This window comes from Trichomycterus rosablanca, chromosome 6 (genome assembly GCF_030014385.1).
Source record: "Trichomycterus rosablanca isolate fTriRos1 chromosome 6, fTriRos1.hap1, whole genome shotgun sequence".
In the NCBI taxonomy this organism is placed as follows: Eukaryota; Metazoa; Chordata; class Actinopteri; order Siluriformes; family Trichomycteridae; genus Trichomycterus; species Trichomycterus rosablanca.
In genome coordinates, this window is record NC_085993.1 from 46,670,359 (window position 1) to 46,688,212 (window position 17,854).

General features: G+C 39.3%; 1 protein-coding gene across 1 annotated transcript in view; it reads left to right on the forward strand.

The window, feature by feature from the left end:
- The window catches only part of opa1 (OPA1 mitochondrial dynamin like GTPase), a 68,418-nt gene that overhangs the window by 21,917 nt on the left and 28,647 nt on the right, over positions 1-17,854 (forward strand). Inside the window, exons 13-28 of the mRNA XM_062997984.1 lie at positions 866-940; positions 1,025-1,096; positions 1,197-1,296; positions 1,399-1,529; positions 3,012-3,084; positions 3,174-3,246; positions 3,327-3,442; positions 6,828-6,892; positions 6,984-7,064; positions 9,639-9,800; positions 10,647-10,799; positions 12,445-12,553; positions 13,841-13,920; positions 16,223-16,363; positions 16,470-16,586; positions 17,595-17,688. Coding sequence (XP_062854054.1) covers positions 866-940; positions 1,025-1,096; positions 1,197-1,296; positions 1,399-1,529; positions 3,012-3,084; positions 3,174-3,246; positions 3,327-3,442; positions 6,828-6,892; positions 6,984-7,064; positions 9,639-9,800; positions 10,647-10,799; positions 12,445-12,553; positions 13,841-13,920; positions 16,223-16,363; positions 16,470-16,586; positions 17,595-17,688 — 1,642 coding nt within the window. The remainder of the gene's footprint in view (positions 1-865; positions 941-1,024; positions 1,097-1,196; positions 1,297-1,398; positions 1,530-3,011; positions 3,085-3,173; positions 3,247-3,326; positions 3,443-6,827; positions 6,893-6,983; positions 7,065-9,638; positions 9,801-10,646; positions 10,800-12,444; positions 12,554-13,840; positions 13,921-16,222; positions 16,364-16,469; positions 16,587-17,594; positions 17,689-17,854) is intronic.

Sequence of the window (17,854 nt, forward strand, 5' to 3'; positions counted from 1 at the left end):
TAATGTGGTGAAAATTCCTGCATTTTTGTTTATATCGCAATATAATCGCAGGAAAAAAAAATATCGCAATGTCAGTTTTTTCCAATATCGTGCAGCCCTAGATTTAATACACTTCCTCATGCAAACGTTTGAATAATCCAGTTTTATAAGTAAAAAATTTGTTCACTTATCTCTCACATTTTAATGCATTGTTTTGGTATTTATATATCATACACGATTAACACAAATGAAGCTTGTCCGAAAGTTCTGGCACATTAAATATTTTCTGTTTGTATATTTGCACACCTACACAGACATAATCGGCTATGTCTCGGCTATATGTTGTGGATATTCTTGCCCCGTGCCCGGTTTTCCCAGGCAATCCAGACCTGTTGCAGCCTAGACCAGGATAAAGTGGTGGTTAAATTGACATGGAAAAATAAAACTTTTCAATATTTATTGGATATTTAAGTTAGTTTCTTGCAGAGGGTGTGTTATGTCACTTACATATATTTACTTACTTTACAGTATTTAACTTTAACTTATCTTTTTTCCTTTACCCCCCTTTTTGACTCTATATACGGATAATAAAGATAAACTAGGGCAGATGGAATGCCTTTGTCATATATACATAGACGTGTACAGCACAATGAATATTTGTATTCACACATCCCATCTTCTTTGGCTTGTACATGGTTAAGGGCTTTGCTTCAGGGACCAACAGTGGCTGCCCGTCAGAGCCAGAATTAGAAACCACAATTTTGTAGTTGGTAACCCACAGCTCTACCCACTAGACTGCCACTGTCCCATAAATCACATAAATACTGTAGAACTGTTGTCCCATATTGTATAGATATATCCAATATAAAGTCTTTTTTTGCTTTAGTTGGCAGCACTGAGGCATGAAATTGAGCTGAGGATGAGGAAGAGTGTGAAGGATGGCCAGACAGTCAGTCCTGAGGTGGGAACAAAGCTCACACTTAAACAAACACACATGGTTTTCTTTTCGGACTGCAGTTAATTAATCCTTTCTGTACGTTGGTAGACCATCTCTTTAAGTGTAAAGGGCCCAGGTATCCAGAGAATGGTTCTGGTGGATTTACCAGGAGTGATTAGTGTAAGTTTTACACATACATACTTGTGTTTTATTGGTCATAAATAGACTTAAAATCAGCTTTGAAGTCAGAATTCATTTCTCCAACATGTGACTGATTCAGACTGTTACTACTGGCATGGCTGCAGACACCAAGGAGACCATCACCAGCATCAGTAAAGCCTACATGCAAAACCCAAACGCTATCATCCTCTGTATTCAGGGTGAGTGTTTAACGCTTCTCTTAATCCTTCTGATGACATATTAAACAGTTTATTCAGTGGCTTAAACTATAAAATTTCATTTTTTCTCCATGTGTCCTTCAGATGGTTCAGTCGATGCAGAACGCAGTATAGTGACCGATCTGGTCAGCCAGATGGACCCTCATGGAAAAAGGACCATTTTTGTTTTGACCAAAGTGGATCTGGCGGAGAAGAGCCTAGCCAGCCCCAGCCGAGTAAGTCATCAGATTACGTGTGTAATGGTTTCCACTTGTTATCCACAGCAGTTGTTGGGTGTTGTTGGTTTTTAAGCGCCATTTTTAGGAATGACAAGTTAATAACGTATTAACTAATATATGTATTAGCTGATGTAAAATAGTTGTTTATCTTAAATTAAAACTTTGAAATCAACTAAAAATCATTTAAAGTATTTATCTTCTTTGGGTGCTTCGGTGGCACAGTGGTAAAACACACTAGTCCACCACTGCTGAGATTTCAGGCTCTAAACTCAGCTCTTAAAGCACACGTATAGTACAAGACCACCAAAACAAGCACAAAACACTGTTTCTGCCATAAATATCACAAATGTGAAAACATGGCATTACAAAAACAAACTGAATGATACATTTGTAGTAATTTGAACATATGTATAAAGTTAAATCTATTTTATTTGGAAAAGAAAGAATTTCTATATATATTATATTTAACAAAAGACCAGGGCAGCACGGTGGCTCGGTTGGTATCACTGTTGCCTCATTGCAAGAAGGTCCTGGGTTTGATCCCCAAGTGAGCTCCAGTTTCCTCCCACAGTCCAAAGACATGCAAGTAAGGTGAATTGGAGACACAAATTGTCCATGACTGTGTTTGACGTTAAAACTTGTGTAACAAATAACTACCATTTCTGTCATGAATGTAACCAAAGTGTATAAAATATTACGTTAAAATTCTAATAAATAAATGAATAACAAAAGACCATAATACTTAGAAAGTACAAGGGCTTAAAGCTGTCAGTGTATTATGACCTCTGTTATTTTTACTTTCATGTCCACAAGGTGGAGCCACTTATCAGATGTGTATTACTATCCCTGTTTCAGAGAGAATTCTAGACACTGGTGGTACTTAGGCCAAGAAAATCATAGAACCTTCCTGATTTTTCTCCTGATCAATGTGTATTACCAGTGTTTATTATTATTGTTATTAGTGTCATTATTATTATACTGTATTATACTGATAAAATAATAAAATGTGTTTTATTTACAACTTTTTAGTGCAACCTTGTGTCTCTAGATACACTCCAGACCCACTATTAAACCAACATTTTTTTTAAAGGCCCTAAAAGCAAATAATTGGTCAGAAAATTAGCAAGAGTTGAGAAAACTCACTCCTGAGACCTGCACCACTGTTTGCTCATCAGTGCTCGATGCTGCAGAGAACTGTTAGAGGTAAAAGCTGAAAACAGAGAAATTAACTTAAATAGTTCCTGTATGCAAAGAAATTCAAGTAAAGATTTAAATGCTTGATATAAAATCAATCTGACACATGTCTAGTTGCTGAAAATACCTTTTTGTTTTTTTTGTAGCTTATTTTTTAATAAAAAGATTTGTGCAGATTTGGGTTTGGCCCATTTTCCCCCAGTAGTGTACGGTAATAATACTTAAGTTTGTATGTATTTAATTTAATCAAGTCTAATCTAATTAAGAATTTTACCTTGTGTGTAGATCCAGCAAATAATTGAGGGCAAGTTGTTTCCCATGAAGGCTTTGGGTTACTTTGCTGTAGTGACTGGGAAAGGTAAATTGTAGCTTGAGCATTTCTTAACTTCCAACATTTTTAATGCAAAGTTACCCTGAAAAATCATCTGTTTTTGTTTCTGACCCTAGGCAGCAGTAGTGAAAGTATCGATTCCATTAAAGACTATGAAGAAGACTTCTTTAGAAAGTCCAGATTGCTAAGGTGGGTCACAAAATAAAATGAGTTTATAGTTACTTGGGTTTGTTTGGTATTTAATAACAATCAGGCTTGATGATTTGTAGAGAGGGCATACTGAAAGCTCACCAGGTGACGACGAAGAACCTGAGCCTGGCGGTGTCCGACTGCTTCTGGAAAATGGTGCGAGAATCGGTGGAGCAGCAAGCGGACGCATTTAAAGGTGAAGAGAACAGATTTACACTGCACTGCATATCTTTCATATCAAAGTCTTTATTTTTTCCCAAATTTATGAGCAGTTGAGAAAGTAATGGCAGCCCAAAACAAATGTCAGAAAGTTTGTTTGAGTGCTTTATTGGCTGTATGTTAAATTTCTTTGTAGTCCTCAGCAGTAAAGCTTACTTTTTTACAGGTGTGAAATATACTAATGTAGTATTTGGGACATCTGAGCAACTCAAAAACAAATAGTATTACAATAGAGTGGTCTTTTCGGCTTTAATAACACCCACACCTCTGAGAAGGCTTTTCACAAGACACTGAGGTATGTCTGTGGGAATTTGTGCACATTCAGTCAGAAGAGCTTTTGTATGGCTGGGCACTGATGTTGGTCAAGAAATCCACACTTGATGATCCAGTTAATTCCAAAGCTGTTCAGTGGGGCTGAGGTCAGGGCTCTGTGTAGGCTACTGGAATTTCATCAAACCAAGATTTTCCTTATGTCTTTATAGACTTTGTTTACTGGGCAACTCTCATGCTAGAATAGAAATCCCTAAACGGTTGCTGCAAAGTTGGATGCATATAATTTCCTTCATATACTGTAATTTATTTATGTCACCTAGTGTAATAACATTGTACTGGTTTTGTATGTTTAATCATTGTTTTTAGCTATATTTTTTATAATTCCCTCTGAATTAAAAGAAAATAAAACCTGATATGTTCTAGTGATTAAATAAAAGCCAAAACTGCAGCTCGACAACCCACTGCAATATCAATACATAAGTCGCCTCACTTACAGTCTAAACGGTTTATACCCAATCTGGCACATTTCAGAACTCTTACCCAGCAATTAACCGGGATCTCCCATTAATGGCATGCTGCTACCTGATGTGAGATGCACTTGGCCCTTTGTGTGTGCAATCGATCGGTGCCACTGTGCCTGGGGCCGGCCAGATAACCAGTGCAATTAGCGTCATCTCCATTGTGCAGCCGAGACAGCTCAGTCAGTGTGTTCTGGGGCAGCGGGTCCTGATGAGACCGGTGGGACACTGATATAGAGCACGTCTAACTCCAGGTGCATTGATCATGGTTACAGTGCTACATTCAGAGTCCCTCAGGGAGAGAGAGGGGCAGTAAAGAGCTAGTGCTTCCACTGTCCTAACTAGTTTTAGTTTTACTGGTTTGGTGTTCTGTTTAGTGGTGATTATTATACTATCTCTAAATACTTTAATTATGTTTACAAATTTGTTTATGCAGTGTCAGCAAACATTAGATTTCATTTAGTTATCAATCTGACTGGCATGGCAGTAATGTGACTGTCACAGGTTAGAACAGACGTAAATATTTACATGTTTATGACTGTTAATAATTGTTAAAAATATATATTCTCCTGCTTGTCATTTTAAATAGTTGCTTTATACTATAAAATTATGTTTTTTATATATTTATGAAGATTGTTACATTGTTTGTTTATTAGGATTTTAAAGTCATGTTTTACACTTTGGTTACTTTCATGACAGGAACGGTAGTTACTCATTACACAGGATTCATCAGTTCACAAGGTTATAATGAACACAGTCATGGTCATTTTAGTGTCTCCAATTCACCTCACTTGCACGTCTTTGGACTGTGGGAGGAAACCCACGCGGACATGGGGAGAACATGCAAACTCCACACAGAAAGAACCTGGACCGCCCCACCTGAGGATCGAACCCAGGACCTTCTTACTGTGAGGCGACAGTGCTACCCACTTAGCCACTGTGCCGCCGATTGTTATATTGTGACAATTTCATACTGCTATACACTCCTACCTAGAACTTATTACTCCCTTCCGTACAATATACAGGCAAATTCAGCCTACTAATAAAATTTGTGTCCAAATGTTTGATTGGACGTGTAGTTTGTTGTAAGAAAATGAAGACCACACAGTCTAACAGATTTCTCACTGACACAGAAATTAAAATCTAACAATTAATAATAATCAATTCGCTTTATACTCGATCTGTGGCCAAATAGCTTTTTATTTAAAGCAGTACTTGGTATGTGGTCAAATTTAACATTAATTTTATGGGGGATTTAAAAGTTAATACCAGTTTTTTACTAGCAGATGTTTAGCTCAAGCTTGTAGTTATACATGTACACAAATGTTCAGTATAACAAAACACAGTTCAGTCATTACTCTTAGTGCAATCATATTAATTTGCATTGTGCTAAACATTACTCTAGCAGCTAACACCACAACACCTTGGACTACACACTGGACCTATTATTTATTATTTATCATTGCACTGTAATACCATCAACGCCCTGCACTACACACTGGACTGTTATGATTATTTATCATTTGCACCTGCACTTTACACAACTTTCATACATATATAGTCTTTATATAGTTATAGTTACAGTTGTATGGTTACCTATTTACACATCTTTACACGTTATTTATTTCTGTTATTATAATACATACCTAACTAATTTTTTTATTATTATTACTGTTATTATTATAATATACACCTAACACCCCATTTTATTCATATGCTAATTATTATTATTGCTATTATGTATATAGTATTATGTACATAGATATAATTCCATATATGTGAATAGCTATAGTTATAATTATATATTAATATTACTCATAACACATGCTAGCAAACCAGAGCTGACATTTTGTCAGTTCGAATCTCAGCTCTGCTTCCTAAACTGACAATGATTGGCTTGTCTGTAAGGTAAAAAAGTAAGGCACACAGTTGTAAATAAATAAGTTTGTCAGGTTGCCACTGTTGGGGCCTTGTAAAGAAGGACTTCAGATTCAGATTCAAAATGTTTTCAAGTAGATAAAGGAAAGGAGCTTGTTTGCAATCTGTTATGTCATGCTTTAAAACACTACAGATCATCAGCTCTGTGCCAGCTCCCAAGTGCCAGGGAAGAGAACAACACAGTGTTGCAAAATAGGACTGTGGTAGCTCATATGTTAAAGTACTGTACTAGTAATCAGAAGGTCGCTGGTTCTGTTTCCACCACTGTCAGTTTGTCACTCTGAGCCGCTGAACAAGTTGCTAACCCTCAGTTGCAGGGTCACATATAGAGTGTGTGTTTTCTTAATGCCGTAAATGTAAATGAGTTATCTCCAGATACTTTGGTTTCCTCCCAACTTTTACAATCATTATTGCCACCCTGTCCATGATGCACTCCTGCCCTGCAACCGGTGTTTGCCATGCCATCTGGTGGTTGAGTGGTGGAGTTGCATGTCTTGCCAGGACTAGAGAGATTCTCTGATCAGTGATAAATTCTTTAATTGCAGAACCACTGAAATCCAGATGTTATTTCTATTATTATTTCTGTTACTATTATAAAGCAAACCGTAAAGTGTCGTTTTCTTTTCTTTGCAGCATCTCGTTTCAACTTGGAGACTGAGTGGAAAAATAACTACCCACGGCTGCGAGAGCTCGACAGGGTAAGAGTCAGTTTTTTTATGGACGTGAATACGTCAGACACCACAGGCTGATTTTATACTGAGAAAAAAAGATCTGTTATTTATTTTACAGAATGAGCTTTTTGAAAAAGCTAAGAATGAGATCCTGGATGAGGTAATCAGCATGAGTCAAGTCACACCCAAACACTGGCAAGTACTTTCACTTACATTGGTAGTTTTTTTTTTTTTGCATGTTTAGAATGTATACACACGGGTGTGTGTGTGTGTATGTATATATATATATTTACACTGATCAACCATAACATAAAAACCACCTCCTTGTTTCTACACTCACTGTCCATTTTATCAGCTCCACTTACCACATAGGAGCACTTTGTAGTTCAACAATTACTGACTGTAGTCCATCTGTTTCTCTGCATGCTTTGTTAGCCCCTTTCATGCTGTTCTTCAATGGTCAGGACCCCCACAGGGCCACCACAGAGCAGGTATTATTTAGGTGGTGGATCATTCTCAGCACTGCAGTGACACTGACATGGTGGTGGTGTGTTAGTGTGTGTTGTGCTGCTATGAGTGGATCAGACACAGCAGCGCTGCTGGAGTTTTTAAACACCTCACTGTCACTGCTGGACTGAGAATTGTTGACCAACCAAAAATATATCCAGCCAACAGCGCCCCGTGGGCAGCGTCCTGTGACCACTGATGAAGGTCTAGAAGATGACCAACTCAAACAGCAGCAATAGATGAGCGATCGTCTCTGACTTTACATCTACAAGGTGGACCAACTAGGTAGGAGTGTTTAATAGAGTGGACAGAGAGTGGACACGGTATTTAAAAACTTGAGCATCTGGGCTGCGTCTGATCCACTCATATCAGCACAACACACACTAACACACCACCACCATGTCAGTGTCACTGCAGTGCTGAGAATGATCCACCACCCAAATAATACCTGCTCTGTAGTGGTCCTGTGGGGGTCCTGACCATTGAAGAACAGCATGAAAGGGGGCTAACAAAGCATGCAGAGAAACAGATGAATTACAAAGTGCTTCTATATGGTAAGTGGAGCTGATAAAAAGAACAATGAGTGTAGAAACAAGGAGGTGGTTTTAATGTTATGTTTGATTAGTGTATATGTATATAGATACTTTGTACTTGTAATTGTACATATACTGTATATGTAACTATATAGATACATACACATCTGTATACACACCTACAGGCTGTGTTTTTTTTTTTATGCCACACTCCTGCCCTTCGTTGCATTTTATCGTTACCTTTAAAGAGCCCCAGGTTTAGTGATATTACCTTGGGATTTATTCAGCCAGAAGCCAGAATGCAAAGCATCAAGCAACGGTGTGACGTTTTGAACCCAAAGCCCTCTGGTGCAGGCTAAATGAAATAGATCAGATCTTTGTAGCTGGCCCGCTGAGCTTCATCATCCTCTCAGATCAATGCGATGATGAATAGCTTTAGGCCGGGTTCTCTGGGCCGCTCCAGTTGCCGCTATTGGAAATGTGTGTATTGACGTGGTGTATTCTAACAAAGCTAGAAGGACGCTGTGAAATATGAGCTGTCCTTTATGATAAATGAGTGCAGATCCCCCCCCCCCACAAAGTCTTCTCTTGTAATCTGATGTAAATTACATTCTAATAGCTAATTAAACTGCAATTAAAGTCAAACATTTACATACGCTTGTAAAGAAAAAAGTATATCATGGCAGCCGTGGAATTTTAATAGATTAAGATTTCTTAAAATGAGCAAACATATATATACTGATCAGCCACTACAGTGTCACTACAGGACCACTACAGAACAGGTATTATTTAGGTGGTGGATCATTCTCAGCACTGCAGTGACACTGACATGGTGGTGGTGTGTTAGTGTGTGTTGTGCTGGTATGAGTGGATCAGACACAGCAGCACTGCTGGAGTTTTTAAATACCGTGTCCACTCACTGTCCACTCTAGACACTCCTACCTAGTTGGCCACTTTGTAGATGTAAAGTCAGAGACGATCGCTCATCTATTGCTGCTGTTTGAGTTGGTCATCTTCTAGACCTTCATCAGTGGTCCAAGGACGCTGCACGCAGGGCGCTGTTGGCTGGATATTTTTGGTTGGTGGACTATTGTCAGTCCAACAGTGCCAGTGAGGTGTTTAAAAACTCCATCAGAATTGCTGTGTCTTATCCACTCATACCAGCACAACACACACTAACACACCACCACCGTGTCAGTGTCACTGCAGTGCTGAGAATGATCCACCACCCAAATAATACCTGCTCTGTAGTGGTCCTGTGGGGGTCCTGACCACTGAAGAACAGCATGAAAGTGTAGAAACAAGGAGGTGGTTTTAATGTTACGGCTGATCGGTGAATATTTATATACATACGTACACTATATGGACAAAGTATTGGGACTCCTACACATTACACATACATGAGCCCCCATTACAGCTTTCACTCGTCTGGGAAGGATTTGTACAAGAGCTTGAAGTGTGTAGTTTATTGGATAAATAAAAATGGAAACTGGAAATGGAAACTTGCAGCCCGACTGTACATTTTTGCTCATCATATTTTTTTTAGAAAACCCACATTAAATAGATAAAATAACCTAAAATCATACAGTTGTTTTATACAAAAACAAAAAAAACCACAGTTGTAAAAATCATCCAATTCTTAAGAGTGCTAGACATTCATGACATAATTAAGTTTGAAAATTTTACTTGAAATGACATTCGTTTCTTTCTTTTCCTGTGAACATTTTAGGGAGTCAATCTTGCAAAAGAAGCTCTGGGAAAGAGTGTCCACACATGTCATTGAGAACATCTATCTGCCTGCTGCCCAGACCATGGACTCTGGCACCTTCAATACCACAGTGGATATTAAACTAAAGCAGTGGACAGACAAGCAACTTCCACACAAAGCACTGGAGGTAAGCACCACTCAGTCTATACACTGGTTTTAATATGTAGTGTAGTTGTAAAGGACAGATTTTTAAACACCTGTTTTAAAAACGGGTTCATCTTTAGTTTTGATTGGTTTATTCTGATCAAAGTTGGGTTTTTGTCTTTTGCCACCCGGAAACATGGGATGCTCACTCACTCTCTTACCCATAGGGTAATTAAAAGTTGCCAGTACATCGTTTGCATTGTTGTAAGAGGAAACCAGAGTGAACAGAGCAAATCCATGCTAACTCAGGAAGAACATACCAAACTCCTCTTACGGTAAACGGATATATTATGGCACAAGCACTGCCTACTGCCCCACTATACTCTCTCATCATATCACTTATAACAGATCAGGCCTGGATTTAAACCCTCAAGAGATAAATTTGCCCTACCTACTGGGAAGTAACAGGGAACAGCCATTCATGGTTGGGAGTTGGTAGCTGATTGGATCTGCTTTTTGGGGCAAGGGAATTTAATTTAATCTTTTTAATCAGACTCTGGTATCTTTGAGCTGGTGTGTATGGATGAGGGAAGTTTATAATTTTAGGTCTCTCATATAACAGTGACGGTTTACTTATCTTACCTTATTGGTGTCAGATGTGTATGTGAGAATTGGCAATGTCTAAATTGAATCGACACGGGACCGGTTCTCTGAATAGCACCATGGTGTTAAGAAGCCTGAAAGGAACCAGTTTAAGTTTAGACAACATACACACTTATATATCATCAGTGTTTATTTTTTCATTTGTAAGCCTGGCGTGTGCAAGCAATCACTAAACAATGGAAACGCCACACTGAGCTTATTTATTCTGCTTTCTCGTTTCCTGCAGGTTGCGTGGGAGACTTTGCAAGAGGAATTTGCCCGGTTCATGGCCGAGTACAAAGGGAAAGACCAGGATGACATCTTTGACAAGCTAAAAGAGGCTGTGAAAGATGAAAGCATCAAACGACACAAGTGGAATGAGCGAGCGCTGGATAGTTTGGTAAAGACAACATGGGCTGCATGGCACCACACTTTTGGCCTCTACTGTGCCTGCAATGTTCCAAAAAAGTTAGGACAGGGTCAAAAATAATTGAAACACTGGATTGGTGTTTTCCATAGCTGATGACGTTATGATTAGATATCAAATCAGAATCAAAATAAATCATAAAACAATCAAAATACACTGATCAGTCATAACATTAAAACCACCTCCTTGTTTCTACACTCACTGTCCATTTTATCAGCTCCACTTACCATATAGAAGCACTTTGTCAATTTGTCTACAATTACTGACTGTAGTCCATCTATTTCTCTACATACCTTTTTGGCCTGCCTTCACCCTGATCTTTAATGGTCAGGACCCCCACAGGACCACTACAGAGCAGGTATTATTTGAGTGGTAGATCATTCTCAGCACTGCAGTGACACTGACATGGTGGTGGTGTGTTAGTGTGTGTTGTGCTGGTATGAGTGGATCAGACACAGCAGCGCTGCTGGAGTTTTTAAATACCGTGTCCACTCACTGTCCACTCTATTAGACACTCCTACCTAGTTGGTCCACCTTGTAGATGTAAAGTCAGAGACGATCGTTCATCTATTGCTGCTGTTTGAGTTGGTCATTTTCTAGACCTTCATCAGTGGTCACAGGACTCTGCCCACAGGGTGCTGTTGGCTGGATATTTTTGGTTGATGGACTATTCTGAGTCCAGCAGTGACAGTGAGGTGTTTAAAAACTCCAGCAGCGCTGCTGTGTCTGATCCACTCATACCAGCACAACACACACTAACACCATGTCAGTGTTACTGCAGTGCTGAGAATGATCCACCACTCAAGTAATACCTGCTCTGTGGTGGTCCTGGGAGAGTCCTGACCATTGAAAAACAGCATGAAAGGGGGCTAACAAAGCATGCAGAGAAACAGATGGACTACAAGCAGTAATTGTAGAACTACAAAGTGCTTCTATATGGTAAGTGGAGCTGATAAAGTGGACAGTGTGTGTAGAAACAAGAAGGTGGTTTTAATGTTATGGCTGATCGGTGTAAATCATAAAACAATCAAGACAATCGAGACCCTGGACTGTACAGCAGCTGAAGAGTTGCATACTTCACAACTACAAATCCTGTTGATTACTCCATCTCATGATATGTATATTATTACTGACATACAATTGCATGTACACTATATGGACAAAAATATTGGGACACCCCTCTTAAATATTAAATTCAGGTATTGTATGGAAATCAATGATGCAAAATATATTCTATGCCTACGATTACATGCCGATTGTTTAGGAAAAGCTATTTCTCTTTCCTCCAGTATGATGGGTCCCCTGTGCACAATGCAAGGTCAATTAAGACATGGTTTGACAAGTTCTGTGTGGAGGAACTATACTATTTTCTATACTATATTTTATACTACATAGATGCATGACCTTACAACAGCTTTTTGGTGGTGGTGCCACCATGTTAATACCCGTGGCTTTGGAATGGGGTGTCCAACAAGCTCATTTCAATGTGTGGATACTTTTAGCCAGTTTACTGTCATGATTTATTTTGGATATTTGACCACCCCCCTGTTGTATTAATACAGTGAACGTTGTTAAAGTTGGGTAAAAGTAGTGACTTCATTTTTTACTTCTGATGCAGCGAGTAATCCAGCACAATGCTCTGGAAGATCGTTCTATCACTGATAAGCCTCAGTGGGATGCTGCTATCCAGTTCATGGAGGAGACGCTGCAGTCTCGCCTTAAGGACAGTATGTATCTAGCTTTTTTTGCATTAGGGTTATGAATCTCTTGGGAGTATGTCACAATAAGATCTGATGTTGTACATCTGTTCATAAGTACACCTGACATTTTATTTTTTATATTGCAAATTTAGTCTTGTGATTTCAAAATGTTTTTCCGTCTGCTTTTAAACATATGGCTGAGATTATAGCACCATACTTGCAAACAGCCCCAGCCAAGTCTATGTGCACCCGTTCTAACTATAAAGTTTGGGTGTATCAGCCACACCTATTGCTGACAGGTGTATAAAATCAAACATAAAAAAATTATAATCTGCTTCCATCTTTGTGCCTTCATTTTCGGGAAGACCCTTTCCTGTTTCAGAATGGCTTTGCTACTTTTTCAAAGCAAGGTCCTTTAAGAAATAGTTTGAGGATGGTTTGGAGGAACTTCCTCTAACACTGTGGTACCCAACCACCGGGCCATGGACCGGCACCAGTCCACTGCTTTCATTTTCAACACGCTTCGGGTGTTATTGTCTCCTTTCACCCTTAGGTGGGAGTGTTTCGTTGCAGCAAAAAAAAAAACTCATCATTTTCCGTCAGTAGTATTGTTTTTCTATTTTAAATCCCCCCGCCGAAACCTGTCCGTAGTGCAAAAAAGATTGGGGATTGCTGCTCTAACCCATTAAACACCTCGGCAATAAATGGTGAATGGTTTGAGTAAGGCCTTCCATCATCATCCAATCCAACATCACTAATACTGTTCTTACTAAAGGCACATTCCAAATTCTTGTTGTAAACCCTCCTAGAGATTTGGAGGCTGTTACAACTGGAAAGAGGGTATGGGGAGGCAAACTTATGTTAATGTCTTTGGTTTTGGGATGTCCAAATGGTCATGATCAGGTGCTCTCATACGATTACATTTACATTTTAGGGATTTAGCAGATGCTCTTATCCAGAGCGACTTACAGAAGTCCTTTCATAGTGAACATTACCTGCTCTAGTTTAAGTGGACAACAGTCAAAGCTGAAACCTTGTTAGAATTATTATTATTACTATTATAAGTAAGTACATGTCAGTTTAAGTGATTAGTAAAGAGATGGGTTTTTAATCGTCTTTTGAAGACAGTGTGAGACTCAGATGTTCAGACATACGATTGGCCACATTTTGTATGTGGTCCATCATTTAGTCATCTAAAACAGATGTCATAATGCTAATGATCTGTTAGAAATACTGTCCTGCTGAACTGCCTACTCTGTGAGCTGTATTAAACTGTGTTTACACTGTGTTTCTGTCTTTGCTATTTACTTCCAGCTGAGTCAGTGATAGCAGATATGGTGGGGCCAAACTGGCAGGAGCGGTGGATGCACTGGACGAATCGCACACCAGATCAGGTTAGAAAATGTTTCTAAGCAGTTTAAACTTACAGCGTTTAGCAGTCGCTCTTATCCATGGTGTGCTGGGGAAAAAGATCGGGATCGGGGCCGATCAAGGCATTTTTTAATTGATCGGAATCGGCTTTACTAAACCCGATCTTAATCCTGATCTTTTGTGTTACGTCAGCATGTCCGCTGTGTGGAAATACTTTAAATTGAAAAGTAAAACAAGTCCAACAGTGAAGTGTAACGTCTGCAGTGGGAGCGTTTCACGAGGCGGTGGGAGCAGAGCTGCGTTCATGTGTGAGAGTGTGTGTGAGTTAAGGATCACACCGGTTTACAAAACAACGTAGTGATGCACTCGTTTAATAAAGAAATAAATACACGGTATATTCACATATTGTCGGGAGCAGAACACTTTATTAACTTCTTCTGTTACGGTACCGAATAGCGGACAGCTGAGCCAAGCACGCTATTTCATGTTCTATGGAAGGCCTAAAGGGTCAAAACACACTCACTTCGTGTACAAACGTCCATCAAACCATTGTCACAATACAAGCACTTTAAGAACTGGCTTTCCTTCATAACAAAAGAGCCTTTCCATTTTATTTTGGTATTCAGGTTTTACTGTAATGCTTTTAAGTAACTTTTTTTCTTATATTCAAGTTAAGCTGCTACACAGATTTCTGTTCATTTTTAGTGTATCACTGCATTAAACATTTTTTTTCTTTGATTGTAAAGTTTAAAGTAAAACTAATTATCTCACTCATTTTGATTGATTTTGTCAAAATACAAAAACATTAAGCCAATAGCTTGGATGCAGCATTTTTCCCTACAGCACTGCAGAGCTATTTAGTTGTTAAACATATGCACTGGATTAATTTGAATAACTGTAATGTACTTGAAGTGTGCACTGTGTGAACAGTATTATCTAGTTCTTATCTAGACAATATCTAGAAAATACAAGTATCGGTTTGAGAATCGGTATCGGATCGGGATCAAAATTAATAATCGGGATCGGTATCGGGAACAAAAAAACGTGATCGGGACATCCCGATTAGGGATAGTAATAGCCAAGTGGGTGAAGCTTTGAACTGTCAAATGGAGGGTTTGAATCCAGGCTCTGCCATCCAGACACTGTTGGGCACTTGAGCAAGGCTCTTAACCCTCTCGTCTCCAGGGGTGCCGTACAATGGCTGACCCTGTGCTCTGACCCCAGCTTCCAAACAAGCTTGGATATGCAGAAAAAGAATTTCATTGTACTGTACACGTTGGTTGTTATTATTACTAGTACAGCTCTGTGTTTTCGTGCAGAAGGTTGTGGATTCAAATCTTGACTATACCGTGCTGCCAATGTTGGGCCCTTGAGCAAGGCTCTTTAACCCTGTCCACTCTAGGCATGCTGCACAATGGCTGACCTCTGTTCTGACCCCAGCTTCCAAAAAAGTTGGGATATAAGAAACATTTCCATGTACTATACAAGTGTATGTGTATATTCGACAAATAAAGGTGTTCCATCCTAGATGATGATGATGATGATGATGATTATTGTTATTATTACTATTATATAGGTAACAAACTGGATTTTTTAAACATAGCATGTGGACGTTTACTGAAGTTCTTAATAAAGCGAAGGGTTTTTAGTCAGTGTTTGAATACAGCGAGAAACTTGGCTGTTCAAACAGACAGCCAAGTTTTACCATCTTGGTGCTAGTACAGAGTACAAAAAAGAGCTATGATGCTCGTCTTCTTGAACCCTCGAGTCCTTCTTGAGGGCCAAGATGAGCCAGACTTGTTGCTCGTAGGGTATAAAACCCAGGAGTGCGGCTGCATTTGAAATCAGGTCTGAGGGATATGGGAAGGCTTGTAGTAAGGGAGTCGTACTCGTCTACTCTATATATAAAAAGAGGGGTGGCTCGGTGGGTAGCACTGTCGCCTCACAGCAAGAAGGTCCTGGGTTCGATCCCCAGGCGGGGCGGTCTGGGTCCTTTCTGTCTGGAGTTTGCATGTTCTTCCCGTGTCCGCATGGGTTTCCTCCGGGTGCTCCGGTTTCCTCCCGCAGTCCAAAGACATGCAAGTGAGGTGAATTGGAAACACTAAATTGTCCAAGACTGTGTTTGATATAACCGTGTGAATGAGTAACTACCGTTTCTGTCATGAATGTAACCAAAAGTGTAAAACATGACGTTAAAATCCTAATAAAACAATAAACAATATATAAAAAGAGACTGGACAAAAATCTGAGTTGAATCCTCTTGAAATTATCACAGATGTTTAACACTAGCACATGGTTAGCAGCACATTTGCACTTTTCCTACAGCACATCCGTAATGAAACCAAGAAGGAACTAGAGAGGCTGCTTAAGCTGCACGAGGACCACACAGCCTACCTGGCCAACGATGAAGTCACTACTGTCCGCAAGAACCTAGAGGCCCGAGGAGTGGAGGTGGACCCAGTGTTGGTCAGTTCTATTCTTAAAGCTTTCTCATATAAGATAATTTACAGAGAATGTGTTGTATGGACCATGACCGTTCAAGCTGTTTTTATTCTGTCTGTCTTGATTTCAGATCAAGGACACATGGCACCAGCTATACCGACGCGACTTTTTAGAGAACGCCTTGTCTCACTGTAATCTCTGCCGACGAGGATTCTACTACTACCAGAGACACTTTGTAGACTCTGAGGTATTTTTATTTAAACAGAATGGTACCAGCAGCATTTTAGGGGTTCACATATCAGTGCACCATTAGTTCTGGTCCCAAGCCCAGATAAAAAGGGGTTGGGTTTGCAACGGCATTAGGCTTAACAATTGTGCCGAATTAAATATGCGGTTAAAAGGAATCCATCTTTCTGGGTAACTTTAGCATTAGCTCTTGGTTTTGGAATGGGTTTCCAACCAACTCATAGTCAGTTGTTCACATACTTTTGTCCACATAGTGTATGGAAGTCTGGAAGTCCTCTAAGGCTCTAGGATGCCACTAAGCCACAGTGAGAATCGTTGTTTTTGAAACAGTGGTGAACCTAGTGAGGATTTGCCAGCCTGCTGCTTTTTTTCAAGGGCTAAGTGACACTTCTTCCAGGAATTCACGAAAGATCCCAGTCCAACATCTAAAGAACTGCATATATCTCGTGACTTCACAATATTAAAGGTACTGGACATTGGGATTTATAGAAGGGTGGCAAGTAGGAACCACAGCTAAGCAAGACAATATCAGTTCATCTGATATTTGCAAAAAAAGACACTCATTGATTCATCAATGTTTTGGGATGATGTTCTGTGGACAAATGAATGAATGTTAATGTCTGGTGAAAATTAAATACAGTCAACACACCATACCAGCTGTCCAACTTGATGTTGGTAGTGTGATGGTGTGTCAAAGTACTGCTATGCCATGACCCAAAAATGCTTTAATTAGTTAAATGCTAAATTCTTATTTGTTCTTCTGCAAACATTGTGAGAAAATCTGAGAATTTGTAGACATCTCAGTCCATATGGGGAAACCACTGTTAAATGTGCATGATCTTTGAGCCCAAAGATGGCATTGGATGAAAAACCATCATGCTATTGTGATAAGTACAGCTTGAGGCATGACAATTACAAAGTCACTTGAAGGCATGACAATTACTTACTTGTTTCTTAAGTTTCTTATCTCTATGTTTTAGTTTGAGTTTTTTTTATTAATTTTTTCCAGCTTGAGTGCAATGACGTAGTTTTGTTCTGGAGAATCCAAAGGATGCTGGGAATCACAGCCAACACTCTCCGGCAACAGCTCACCAATACTGAGGGTATGTTACTTCTTCCCACTCGTTCTTATATTGGTCATTTAGTTTATATTAAGTGGTCATATGGTCACTTAAGTGAAGATGCAAAATGGTTATCAAATCAATTGTTTGGATTACATTTTAATCAAAGTCCCAACTTTTCTGCAAGTGTTTGAGTTTGTATTTGTTT